This window comes from Melozone crissalis, unplaced genomic scaffold (genome assembly GCF_028551555.1).
Source record: "Melozone crissalis strain CALT ecotype California unplaced genomic scaffold, PUWL_Pcris_2 ptg000020l_1, whole genome shotgun sequence".
Classification (NCBI taxonomy): Eukaryota; Metazoa; Chordata; class Aves; order Passeriformes; family Passerellidae; genus Melozone; species Melozone crissalis.
In genome coordinates this window covers 1319279-1333171 of record NW_026535798.1, presented here as the reverse complement: position 1 = coordinate 1333171, position 13893 = coordinate 1319279, and the positions used below count along the sequence as shown (strand labels likewise).

General features: G+C 50.2%; 1 protein-coding gene across 1 annotated transcript in view; it reads right to left on the bottom strand.

The window, feature by feature from the left end:
- Window positions 1–13893, bottom strand: part of LOC128937664 (CUB and sushi domain-containing protein 2-like) — a 139811-nt gene that overhangs the window by 19210 nt on the left and 106708 nt on the right. Inside the window, exons 39-50 of the mRNA XM_054277459.1 lie at window positions 12724–12901; window positions 11989–12134; window positions 10945–11025; window positions 10744–10857; window positions 9931–10119; window positions 9051–9197; window positions 8236–8424; window positions 6714–6899; window positions 4732–4926; window positions 2736–2909; window positions 1592–1765; window positions 395–568 (exon numbers count right to left, since the gene is read on the bottom strand). Of these exons, the coding sequence (XP_054133434.1) occupies window positions 395–568; window positions 1592–1765; window positions 2736–2909; window positions 4732–4926; window positions 6714–6899; window positions 8236–8424; window positions 9051–9197; window positions 9931–10119; window positions 10744–10857; window positions 10945–11025; window positions 11989–12134; window positions 12724–12901 (1947 nt within the window). The remainder of the gene's footprint in view (window positions 1–394; window positions 569–1591; window positions 1766–2735; window positions 2910–4731; window positions 4927–6713; window positions 6900–8235; window positions 8425–9050; window positions 9198–9930; window positions 10120–10743; window positions 10858–10944; window positions 11026–11988; window positions 12135–12723; window positions 12902–13893) is intronic.

The following is a 13893-nucleotide window of genomic DNA, read 5'->3' as shown; positions in this document are numbered from 1 at the left end:
CTGTGGGAAGATATTTCCTGGGAAGATAAACGAGGAGGTTGGACAAGGTGATTTGGGGGGGAGCAGAGGAGAGATCCTGATTTTCCATGGACATGGATTGTGACCACCAGGGCGTGTTTGTAGGGCTGTGCCTGCCTTTAACACCCTCTGAGCCCAAATTTGGGTCTGATCCCAAATCTGATCTGATCTGTGCCTGCCTTTAACACCCTCTGAGCCCAAATTTGGGTCTGATCCCAAATTTCCAACACGCTCCAACTCCTTGGAGAACGCATTGAGGTGAGGAAATCCCGTGGGATTTACAGCATCCCTGGCATCTCCAACCACATCCCCTGGGTGGTTTCCAGGGATTTCTGGCTTGGGATCATGGAGAATCCCCAGGGAAGGCCAGACTGACCTCGGCAGGAGGGCAGGGTGCTGCTCCACTGGCCGTTGGCCAGGCACTGGGATTGGGAAGCTCCCTCCAGGCGGAATCCGGGGTTGCACTGGAATTTGGCCACGTCGTTGAGGTTGAACTGGGAGCCCTGGGTGAGGCCGTTGGGGGGGTTGCCAGGGTGGCCACAGGTGATGGCTGCAAGGACAAAATGGAAATGTCACTGGATTTATTCCTGGAGAAAAGTGGATTATTCATTGGAAAAAGATGTGAAGGTAGGAGAGCATAAAAACCGCCACATCAATCCCAAACCCCAAAGATTTGGGGCTTCTCTGTTGAGATACAGGATGACATTGAAAAAAAGGGATTTTTTTAGGTTTTATTTGCTCCAGGAATTCCCTGCATCCCTCTCCAGGCAGCCGAGTGCCAGGATCCCACTGATTTACACCACACATCCCTCTCCAAAAATCCCAGCTCCTGCTCTTAACCCCACACCACCCCACGCATCCAAACTCTGTTGTTCCCTCCCTCTCTCCCTGTCCCCCCTGGGCTGAAGGAATGACAAGTACTGATGAACACAAGAATTTAAGAACAGAAAGATTTGATGGACAAGTAAAATACCTTTTACTCACCAACAGAATAACTGGCAAGAAACCTACCAACCAATTGGAGTCACACGTGAGGTGTGTGACTAAAACTACATAAAAATGAGTTATGTGAATAAAGAATGGGTTTTTTCCTGCATGAAGAAAATGGAGTCTTGATAAAAAAACACCCCAAAGGTGTGTGCATGGCCACCCCACACCTCGAGGGTGTGAGCTCTGCCCAGCCCCTTCCAGGCCCTCCAGGCTGGGATGTCCCCTCAGGGCTGAAGGAATGACAAGTACTGACGCACACAAGAATTTAAGAACAGAAAGATTTGATGGACACAGACCAATAAAGTAATTAGCCAGAAAGCTACTAACCAATTGGAAAGACACATGAGGTCTGTAAAACTGCATAAAAATGAGTTGTGTGAATAAAGAATAGGTTTTTTCCTGCATGAACAAAATGGAGTCTTGATAGCAAAACACCCCGAACGCGCGCGCAGCACAACCACCTCATACCTCAACCACCCCACACTTTGGGGGTGTGAGCTCTGCCCAGCCCCTTCCCCAACCCCTTCCCCAGCCCCTTCCAGGCCGGGATGTCCCCCCAGGGTGAAGCAATGACAATACTTACGCACACAGACAGGCGTTTTCCCGGACCAGCGGTGGTCCTGCTGGCAGATGCGCACGGACATGCCGATGAGGCGGAAGCCGGGCTGGCACTGGTACACCACGCTGCCACGGTAGTTGTAGTTCTCCCCGTTGATCTGCCCGTTCACAATGGGGCTGGGCACGCCACAGTGCCCGGCTGGAGGGGACAGAACGGCAGCAATCAGCTGGAGAGCCCAGCAAAGGTGTCCCCAAAGGGCATCGGGGGATCTCTGCGGGTTTGGGGTGAGGAGAAGCCCAGACCGGGATGGGTTGCAAGGGAATGCAAGGGTTGTCCATAGGGACACCTCTACCATGTCAAATCCAACCTCTCCTTGGACACTTCCAGCTGTGGATGGGGCAGCCACAGCTTTTCTGGGCATGGATGAGGTTTGGAGATGCCCAGATTGGTTTGGGTTGGAAGGGAACATAAGGGTTGTCCACAGGGACACCTTCCACCATGCCAAGTCAGCCTGTCCAACCTCTCCTTGGACTCTTCCAGGGATGGGGCAGCCACAGCTTCTCTGGGCAGGGATGGGGGTTCACAATGCCCTGACTGGTTTAGGTTGGAAGGGAACATAAGGGTTGTCCACAGGGACACTTTCCACCATCCCTGGTTACTCCAAGCCCTGTCCAAGCTCTCCTTGGACACTTCCAGCTGTGGATGGGGCAGCCACAGCTTCTCTGGGCATGGATGGGGTTCATGATGCCCAGATTGGTTTGGGTTGGAAGGGAACATAAGGGTTGTCCACAGGGACACCTTCCACCATCCCTGGCCATCCTCTCCAACCTCTCCTTGGACACTTTCAGGGATGGGGCAGCCCCAGCTTCTCTGGCCAATCCACATCATGCTGTTTATAGGGAAGAATCCACCCCAATATCCATCCACACCCATCCTCTTTCACCTCCAGGCTGTCACCTCAACACTCTGCAGTCCCAACCAACTATCCTCACCCCAAAACTCTCCCAGCACCTCACACCTCTGGAGGACGCAGGAATCCAACTCTGCCTCCCTTTTACACCCCCTTCAAACCCCGCAGGGTGGATGTCAGTCCCTAAACCCCCTGTTCCCTCCCAAGGAGCCTTTCCCACACCCGTGGATGCCGCAGGAGCATCCCAAAGGTACCTACCCAGACACCTGACCTCAGCCCCGCTCCAGAGCCCGTTGGCCATGCACTCCCTGACCCGGGAGCCCACCAGGGTGTAGCCAGTGTTGCAGGAGAAGATGGCAGTGGCCCCGTAGCTGGTGAGGGTCCCGATCTTGTTCCCGTTGGGAGGCGTGGGCAGGTCCCCACAGGAGATAACTAGGACAGATCCCAAAGGATAAGTGAGAGAACAGGCTGGGTTTTGAAGGAATGCATCCAGGCACAGCACCAGGAGTTGCTGCTGGAGTGGGAAAGTTCATTAAATAATTCCAGGAATTGTGATCATTCCAGAGCCATGTAAGATGAGGTGACAAAAATAAGAGCTGTTCATATTTATGCTTCAGGATACAGGGGAACACTAAAGACAGGCTGGGAAAGAACCAAAGGAGTTTTTCACACCAGAGCTTCCTCACAGAGGAATATTTTTCTGTCATTAAGCCTGATTCCCAGAAACCCCACAGAATCATGGAAGGGACCTTAAAGGCCATGAGTGGGGACATCTCCCACTAGGCCAGGCTGCTCCAAGCCCTGACCTTGGAATGGCACAAAGTTCATAATTAAAAGTGACACCCAGCTTTCCCCCACAATCCAAAATCCCAAGATCTGCAGATCCCAGCTGGGTTTGTGGGATGCAGGAGCCTCTGCAAACCCAACCTCCCCCTCAGAACTCTTGGTTTTATCTTCATTTTCTCTGCCTTCAAGCTCTGCCAAGCCTGCAGAGCTCCCGCTGGGTGCTGCTGACCTCGGGGCGCTGCCAAGATGCTGTCACTTGGATTTAGGTGGCAATAAGGCTGAGGGAACAAAAGGAGGTCAGGCTCCTGCTCCCGGATCCAGAGGAAGAGCTGGCAGGGGGAGAAGCACATCTGTCACCCACACCAGCAGTCACAGCTCCACAAACAAAGGCAGGCAGCAGGGAAGGAGAGGCTTTGCTGCCTCTGTCTGCACTTGGAGAGAAAAACCCTGCACCTCTGACAAAGGGAGAGATGCAAAGCACAGCAGTGGTGTCAGAACAACTGAGAGCTGCTGGCGTGCCCCGTTGGGTTTGATTTGCAGGTGACACTGTTACCCTTGTAAACCTGGTGTTTGTGTGAGAGCTGAGGCTTGACAGCAGAATTCTTTATTTTCCCTCCTTAAAAGCCCTGACTTCAGAGCAGCTGTGGCAGAGAAGCTGCTGGGACCCCACAGCAACAGCTGAGCTGAAGGGCTTCAGATCCCAGGGAAGTGCTGGGATTAAACCAGGATTCACTTCCAGGCATCTCCCTGCATCCCAATCCCTTCCAGCAGCTCTGCTGTCTCTGCCTCAGCTGCTGACGAGAGTAATTGAGTTCTACCCCACAGCAGAGACGACACCTTCCATGATCCCAGTTTGCTCCAACAGGGATAGGGTAGGTTGGAAGGGATGGGGCAGCCACAGCTCCTCTGGGAAATCCATCCCAGCACCAACCTGCCCTCACAGGGATAGATTTGCTCCCAAAATCTGCACCAAACCATCCCATCCTGTACCCAAAGGGCACCATCTCCTTGGTTAGCCATGATTACCCACCAGCATCATCCTGAAACCCTCAGGGCTGGGATTTGCTGACCCCAAACACAAAACCAGCTCCTGGCGATGCTGCTCTGTGAAATCCATCCCAGCCACTCCCTGCCCTTCCAGGAATGGATTTCCTCCCAAAATCTGCACCAAACCATTCCATCCTGTACCCAAAGGACACCATCTCCTTGATTATCCATGGTCACCCATCAGCAACACCCTGAAACCCCCAAGGCTGGCATTTATTGAGCCCAATCACAAAACCAGTCCCTGGTGACTTCCTCCCAAAATCTGCACCAATTTCCTCCCCAATCTGCACCAAACCATCCCATCCTGTACCCAAAGTACGATCACCCACCAGCACCACCCTGAATCCCCCCAGCTTGGCATTTACTGACCCCAAACCCAACCCCAGCCCCCGGTGCCACCCTGGGGCGCCCCTGCCCTTACTTTTGCAGGTGGGCACGGGCTGCCCGATGCTCCAGGTGCCGTTGGCCTGGCAGCGGATGACCCTCTGGCCCGTGTAGTAGTAGCCAGGGTCGCAGATGAGCATCAGCTGGGCGTTGTAGTGGTACTGCACCTCGTAGGTGAGGCGCCAGCGGCCGTGCTCCACCGCGATGCTGCCCACGTCGGGGCACGTCACAGCTGAGGGGGGAATGGAACAGGGGAAATGGGACATGGGAAATGGCACGTGGGAAATGGGCCATGGGAAATGGCACAAGGGAAATGGGACATGGGAAATGGAACGCGGGAAATGGCACGTGGGAAATGGCACACGGGAAATGGAACACAGGAAATGGCACGTGGGAAATGGCACGCGGTAAATGGCACATGGGAAATGGCACAAGGGAAATGGCACAGGGAAAAGGGCACGCGGGAAATGGTGCAGGGAAAATGGCACAAAGGAAATGGCACAAAGGAAATGGCACAAGGGAAATGGCATACAGGAAATGGCACAGGGAAAATGGCACGCGGGAAATGGCACGCGGGAAATGGCACAAAGGAAATGGCACACGGGAAATGGAACACAGGAAATGGCACGTGGGAAATGGCACACAGAAGTGGCACAGGGGAAATGGTGCATGGGAAATGGCACGCGGTAAATGGCACATGGGAAATGGCACAAGGGAAATGGCACAGGGAAAATGGCACAGGGAAAATGGCACGTGGAAAATGGCACGCGGGAAATGGCACAAAGGAAATGGCACAAGGGAAATGGCACAGGGAAAATGGCACAGGGAAAATGGCACACAGGAAATGGCACAGGGGAAATGGCACGCGGGAAATGGCACGCGGGAAATGGCACAGGGAAAGTGGCACACAGAGATGGTTCAGTGAGGTTTTAACCCCGCCAAAAAAGTCCCAGTGTGGTGGGTTTTTAATGAGGGGTGTGTCATGGGCATGGTTTATGAAAAATCTTTTTGCCAGGATTTTTTCTCCTGAGAAGCTGAGAGGTCTCAGAAATGAAATGTAAACAATGGTTATCTGCTGCTGTGGAATGCAACAGGTGATTGGTGATTGGTCTCATGTGGTTGTTTTTAATTAATGGCCAATCACAGCCCAGCTGTCTTAGACTCTCTGGCCAGTCACAAGATTTTATTATCATTCCTCTCCCTTCCTTTTCCAGCCTTCTGATGAAATCCTTTCTTCTATTCTTTTAGTATATTATTTTCTTTTAATATAATATATATCATAAAATAATAAATCAGCCTTCTGAAACCTGGAGTCAAGATTCTCATCTCTTCCTTCGTCCTGGGACCCCTGTGAACACCACCACAAGGGATGTATCCCCTGGTGAGGCTGTTGTTGAGAATTAAAAGGAAAATTTTGTGGATAATGTTGTAAGTGGTGATGTTGCCTGAAACCCAAAGAGAAAAATGCCTTGCAATGGGGTTAAAATCATAAAATGGGAATCAAGGACACCTCATTGTCTCAGGCCTTGAGAAATGGAAACACAAGTGGGTTTGGGGGAGCAAACTTGGGGTAAATCACGGAATCACAGAATTTCTAGGTTGGAAGAGACCTTTAAGATCATCGAGTCCAACCCATGTTCTAACACCTCAACTAGATCATGGCACCAAGTGCCACATCCAGTCTTTTTTTAAACACATTGAGGGATGGTGACTCCACCACCTCCCTGGCTAGATGATTCCAGTATTTGACCACTCTTTCTGTGAAAATGACTTTGTTAACTGAAGTTAATTGGGAGATTGATCCATTGGCATGTTGGGGGTTAAACTTATAAAAGTGTGAAAAACTATGACCCATTGTCCATTTTGGGTGCAGCCCCTGGGGAGCTTCATCAGCCCTAAATGTACCTGAAAACCCTTCAATAAATAGAACTGCTTTATACTTTTAACTTTTGTTTGGCCTGTGTCTTAGGCAGCCCCAAAGGCCTCCCTGCTGTCTGGGCAGCCCCAGTCCCCACTCACCCAGGCACAGAGGGGGCTGGTTCCCGTTGCTCCACACTCCATCCTGCAGGCACTCGGTGCTGGGCTCGGCGCCCGGCTGCAGCTGGAATCCCTCATTGCACTGGTACACGGCCTTGGTGCCCACCGTGTACTCCTTCCCAAAGACAACCCCGTTCCTTGGGGCTCTGGGAATGCCACAGGAGAGAGCTGGGAAGAGAAAACACATCTTAAACAAAAAATAAAAATCAGGGAGCTGGTGGTTTTATCCCAAATTGCAATCCTGGATCCCGAACTTTCCTACTGGGAGTGCCCACCCTTCATAAAGGATTGTCGGGGCCTCTAGCTGCTCAGAGTGACCCCAAGATGTGTTAGAAAGTCTCTTTTCCCAGTCTGGCGCTTGAAGAAGGAGTCAGGGCTCTTCAGTTCTCATTCTCAAGGTTGTTTATTGTATCTTATCTATAAAATTCTTTCTCCTTTCCAGCCGAGGTTTGCTCAGCAAGACAGTCCAAGACACTCTGGCCACCCCCAGGGCAGTGTTGTTATCTTTTTATACTAAAACCTATGTGTACATTATTTACAATAACTTTCCAATGCCTATCACCTATGTTAGACAGCGAGCTTCTACTCTAAACCAATCTAAAAGTGCCACCATCACAGCAGAAGATGGAGGCCAAGAAGAAGAAGGAGAAAGGCTGGACACACCCAGATTCCTCCATCTTGCCCCCTGAACCCCCATTCTAAAAACCCCAAAATCTACTTTTTCACCCCGTGATAAACTCTCTATCGTTTTACTTAATTTGCATTTGCCATGCAAGGCTCAGGTTTTGTCCCATTCCTGCCCCAGCATGGAGCAGGATCCCAGAGCAGCTGGCAGGTGAATTCTGAGAGGTGTCAGCAGCTCCATCCCTGTTGGCACTGATGGTGACAGGAGTGTCACTGCAGCGAGCTCAGGGCTGGTCAATCCCTCTCCAAGGCCTGATGTCTAGACAGGCTGCCAGGCTGAATACCAATGGCTCTCCCAGGGAACAGAAAGCACCTGGAAAATCCAACTTTTTCCCTGCTGCTCTTTTCCAGCTCCCAGTCATTCCCTTCCCTCTTTGCCATCTATTCCCAAAGTCTTGCAGACGAGGATAACCCTCAGCGCTCCGAGCTGGTTCTCAACACCCAATTACCCAATTCCAATGTTGATTCTTTTTCACTGCTTTTCCAGGGACTCTCAGAACTTGATCCCAACCCATCCCTGCTCTCACTTTGGCACAGGGGGATGGCTTCCCTCCAGTGGAAGTGGCCCTGGGGGTGCTGGGTGCCAGGCTGAATACAATGGCTCTCCCAGGGAACAGAAAGCACCTGGAAAATCCAACCTTTTCCAGCTCCCAGTCATTCCTTTCCCTCTTTGCCATCTATTCCCAAACCCCTGCAGACGAGGATCACCCTCAGCGCTCCGAGCCTGCTCCCAACATTACCCAATTCCAATATTTATTTTTTTTCCCCCTGCTTTTCCAGGGACTCTCAGAACTCGATCCCAGCGTGTCCCTGCTCTCACCTTGGCACAGGGGGATGGCTTCCCTCCAGTGGAAGTGGCCCTGGGGGTGCTGGCTGCAGGTGGAGGTGCTGTGTCCCACCAGGCGGTAGCCGGCGTCGCAGCCGAAGCGCACGGAGCTGCCGGGGCGCAGCCCGGAGTGGCTCAGGATCATCCCGTGGGCTGGGGGCTGGGGGAGGCTGCAGTAGGGAGCTGGCAAGGAGGGCAGGGAAAAGAAAACCAGTCAGCAGCAGGGTCATTCCCTTCCCACTCCCAGGAATTACACCGAGCTTCCCCAAAATCCCCAAAACAAAAATCGGCGATGGATAAACGCGGAGTCGAAGCAGGGATGGAGCACGGGGCTCTGATCTGAGCCTCAGCCAGCTCCAGGAATAAGGAGTCATTCCTGGTAATTGAATATTCCTTAATTCATTTGCTGAGAAAAGCCTGGACAGACTTTTCCAGTGCCTGGCCACCTCCTCATCCAGAAACCTTTCCCAATATCCATTCCCTGGCATCAATGACTCTCCACATCAGGCTTCTGGTTCTGAGGAGTGGTTGGGAAATGAGCCAAAGCTCCAAGGTTTCTCCCTGGAATTTCTCCTGACTGTGATCCCACAATCCTGATTGTTACAGATTGGTTGAGACTGAGCCAAAGCTCCAAGGTTTCTCCTGGACAGACCCTGCCTTTCCCAACCTCCCAACTTGGAACGTGCCCGGCTTTGTCCCTTCCCTGCCTTGGCAGCTCCTGCCCTGCCAGCTGGATCTCTGCAGGAATCCCACGGATCCTCCCGGCTCTGGAGCTGCTCCTGCTGCTGGCAGAGGCAGCTGGGACTCACCAGAGTAGCGGATTTTGAAGCCTTTCCTGTTGTAGGCATGGTCGGAGGACCAGCGCAGGAAAACGCTGTTCCCGCTGCTGGTGACGGTCAGAGGGGCTGAGTAATTCCCACTGAGGGACAGCAGCAGGGGGCTCTGCCCTGAGGGACCTGCCAGGAACAGGGGACAGGGAAAAGGGACAAGTCACAGTGTGGCATTCACATTTTTTTGAAAAATCCCAGGATTTTTCTCCTGGGAAGCTGAGAAGCCTCAGAGAAAAAGGAAAATAATAATTCTCTGATTTGCTTCGCCTGTGTTTTGCTCCATTGGAATGTGTTTAAAAAGGAAAACAATTCTTTTCTTATTTGCTTCTCCTGTGTTTTGCTCATCTGGAATGTGTTTGGAGATTGTTTACCCACAGGTGATTGTTTCATTGATATCTGCTGTGAGTTGTTTTCACTTTTTGGCCAATCAGAGCCAAGCTGTGTCAGGACTCTGGAAAGAGTCACGAGTTTTCATTATTATCTTTTTAGCTTGTAAGTATCCTTTCTGTATTCTTTAGTATAGCTTAGTATAGTATTCTTTAATATAATATATATATAATAAAATAATAAATCAAGCCTTCTGAAACATGGAGTCAGATCCTCATCTCTTCCCTCATCCTGGGACCCCTGTGAACACCGTCACACCCAACTCCTCCCCCTTGGAAAAATCCTTCAGATCCATCCCAAAAAATCAAATTGCAGCTGTTTCCTTATGCCAGGAATCAGTGAGGAACTTTCTGGAAGGCAAGCAGGAGTTTCCAGGTGGGAAGCTGGCCCTGGAATGCTCCTTCCCCCTTGACTGGTTGGGATCATGGAACCCCAGGAGGATTTGGGATGGAAAGGGGAGGGAATCTCTCACCATCAAAGATTTCAAACTCATCGAACTGCTTCTCGCTGAGGAAGTACTCGATGGTGAGGGAGATGTTGTAGCCTGGCTCCACCTTCACCACCCAGGAGCAGGTCTGGAAGTGGGGGTAGCTCCCCAGGAAGCTCTGGCTCAGGATCACCCCGGTGGAATCCGTCATCAGCTGGTTCATGGGGCAGTGCACTGGGGATGGAGATGGACATTCAGTGGGAATGAACATTTTTCAGAGGAAGGATGGAAGCACAAGGGGTCTGTCCTGATGAGCCAGCTCAAGGCAGAGCACGACCCCTGCACTCCTTGATCCCTGGGGCTCAAAGAATCCCCAAATCCCAAAAATCGTCACACTTAAGGAAAGGAGCAAAAAGCAGCAAAGCCAACTAACCATTCCCACTGCTTTGATCCCTGGGGCTCAAAGAATCCCCATATCCCACAAATCCCAAAAACTGTCACACTCAAAGAAAGGAGCAAAAAGCAGCCAACAAACCATTCCCAATGCCTTGATCCCTGGGGCTCAAAGAATCCCAAAATCCCACAAATCCCAACAATTTTCTCACAGGAACAAGAAGCAGCAAAGCCAACAAACCATTCCCACTGCCTTGATCCCTGGGGCTCAAAGAATCCCAAAATGGGATCCCAAACTGGACATGAGAACTCCAATTCCTGCTCAGGGAGGGTCTCACTCCCTCCTCCCAAAAATCCCACACTCCTAAAAACGGGAAAATGAATCCCAAGGATGAAAAATGTGCCAACAAACCTCCCCCAGCTCCTTCCCTGAGCAGGGAAATGTGGGATTTATGGATTTTTTACCTTCACAGGTGGGTGGGGGTCCCTCAAACTGCAGGTGGGTGCCCAGTTTGCAGGTGAGGATTTCGTTCCCAATGAGGGTGAAGCCAGGGAGGCAGCGGTACCTGACAATGTCACCTGGGAAGGGATGGAAAACAGGGATGGGAGGGGGAAATGCAATTAAAAAACTGGAATGAGGATGAGGAGGATGAGGGAAGGCTTTACCAATGTTGAACTCCTCGTTCTCTGTGATGATCTCGGCATTGGGAACCATGGTGGGAGGCTGGCAGCGGAAAAGCTGGAAAGCTGGAAAGCAAGGGAGGAGCAGAACATCATGAACACAGCCCTGATGGAAGCAGGGAAATTCCTCCCTTTCCACCAGGAAATTCTCCTTTTTTTATAAGGAAATTCCTCCCTTTCCACCAGGAAAATCCTCCCTCTCCATTAGGAAATTCCTCCCTTTCCACAATGAAATTCCTCCCTCTCCATAAGGAAATTCCTCCCCTTCCACAATGAAATTCCTCCCTTTCCATCAGGAAATTCCTCTCTCTCCATTAGGATATTCCTCCCTCTCCACCAGGAAATTCCTCCTTTTCTATAAGGAAAATCCTCCCTTTCCACAAAGAAATTGCTCTTTCCCCACAAGGAAAACCCTTCTTTTCCACCAGAAAATCCCTCCCTTTCCACCAGAAAATTCCTCCTTTTCCACAAGGAGATTCCAGGACTAAAAACTTCCTAGAAAAAAACTGGTTTGAAAGACTTAGTGGAAAAAAAAAAATTGAGCTGAAAAACTTCCTGGAAAAAAATTGGTTTGAAAAATTTTGTGGGGGAAAAAATATAAATGGGCTGAAAATCTTTCTGGAAAAAACTGGGCTGAAAAACTTCCTAGAAAAAACTGGTTGGAAAGATTTTGTGGGAAAAAAAATGGACTGAAAAACTTCCTGGAAAAAACTTGGTTTGATAAAGTTTGGGGGAAAAAAGTGGGCTGAAAAACTTCCTGGAACAAAACTGGTTTGAAAAATTTCATGGAAAAAGAAACTGGGCTGAAAAACTTCCTGGAAAAAAACTTGGTTTGATAAACCTTGTGGAGAAAAACTCGTCTGAAAAACTTCCTTGGGAAACCCAGCCTGAAAAACCTCATTAAAAAAAAAAACTGGGCTGAAAAACTGTGGAAAACTCGGGATAAAAGAGTATTTTTTTTGCATATTCCCAGATCTATTCCCAATATTCCCAACATTTCCCCCCCCCAAGGGAAGCAGCAGCTCAGACCATAGAAGTAGATGGCGAAGATGCCCCCGTTGGCGCCGTCGCTGTGGAATTTCAGCAGGACCTGGTTGGAGGAGCTCTGGGCAGATTTCTTGGCTGAGTTGCCTGTGAACACCCCCAGCTGTGGGGCTGTTTGCTGGGGCCCGTCCCTGATGGCAGGAACACAAGGAAAAATTGATTTTTCCAAGGATTTAAGCCTAGGAACCCAACCTAGGCTTTCCTTCCCTTTTCCCGCATCCACATTTCACAACCCCTGCTCCAGTTAAACCCCTACAACTTCTCCTGGCTCCCAGCTGGACAATCAGAAACACAAATTTCACTTTTAACCTCAAAAACTGAGGAATTAGGACCTGTTTCCCAAAGGAATTTCACTCCCTGTTTGCCCAGCAAATAATGGATTCTGAATATCCCCTCCAGAATACCAGGGGATATTCTGAAGGTCAGACTTTGAGTGCCAAAAGCTCAAACTTTGGTCACAAACCCTTTAATCAGAGTGGCTACCTGAAGCTGATAATCTCCATTCTTAATAAATAATGGAGATTATCATTATAAATAATATTTTTATTTATTCATATTGAAAGAAAGCTCAAAAAATTTTTAATTTCTCTTCTCTTCTCCAAAACACCAGAAGCTCCCAGCTTGCAAAGGGGATCCCAGGGGTCCCATTCTCAGTTGCTGCTGCTTCAAAGCCAGGATTATTTCCCAAAATGAGTCCTTGGAGTGACCCCCTGCACCCACCAGACAGTGATGAAGTCGTTGTAGGGCTCTGTCTGCAGCAGGGTGAAGTTCAGGTGGATCCCATATCCCACGGGCACTGTCAGCAGCCAGGTGCAATCCTGGGAATTTGGGTACTGGTTGGGGAAGCCAGGAGAGTAAACCGTCCCATTCTGGGCTGTGACATTGCCCCCACAAGGCACTGCAGGGAAGCAGAGAGAAACACAAACCCAGTGAGGAAATATCCCCTTAAAACATCCTTATATCCCATTTTTATTCCTTTTTTTTTTTTTTTTTTGTACAAAAGTAACAATTCTGCATACAGAAAAATCCAGATTTTGTCCTAACTTGCCTGAAATAATTCCTCTCTGCTGCAAGCACTGAAAGAGCAGCTGAGGATTCAGCTCTTTGTGTTCTCTGGGGTTCAAGGACTTACAAGAGGGCAAATATCACCTCTCTCCCTCCTTGCACAGCTCCTGCAGAGCCAGTGCTGGCATAAAGGTCAGTGCTCCTGGGAAATGGGCTGGGAAATCTTCAATAAGCAGCTCTGAACTTCTCAAAGGTTCACCTGAAACCCTTCTGGAAGCAAATCCCACAGAATTCCGGCCAGCAGCCCGAGGGGTGAAAGGCTGAAACAGCCATGAGGGGGGGGGGGGAAAGAGAATTTGGATGAGTTTGGATGCCTGGATTGTGAATCTTCAGCCTGCAGAGTCCTCTGAGCACAGCTTTCAGAAGAAAAACCACCTTGGAAGATTCCTGAGGATCTCCCACCTGGATCATTCAGGAGATACCCATGAAGGAGGCAGACAGGGACACACCCAGAGTCCTCAGAGCTGCAATACTCTTTTATCAGTGATTATTTTTATTTATCAGAGCTAGATCAATGGAAGCTGGGTGTTGTTGAGGGAATAAAGCAGCAAGGAATTATCACTCCAAGGCCCCTGGACTGTGCCATACAGAAATAACAGCTCCAGCAGGAAGGTGAGACACAGATTCTCCTCAACCGCACCCCAAGACTCAAACCCCTTGAAACACCCCAAATATTCACCAAAACACCTCATGGAGACCACATTTCCTTCCAAGAGCTCATTCCCATCCACACCTTTGCTCCCAGAGCAATCCCAGCCCATCCCAAGGAGCTGAAGTGCCATGCCCAGGTGAGCCCAGGCCGTACCTTCACACCTGGGCAGGGGG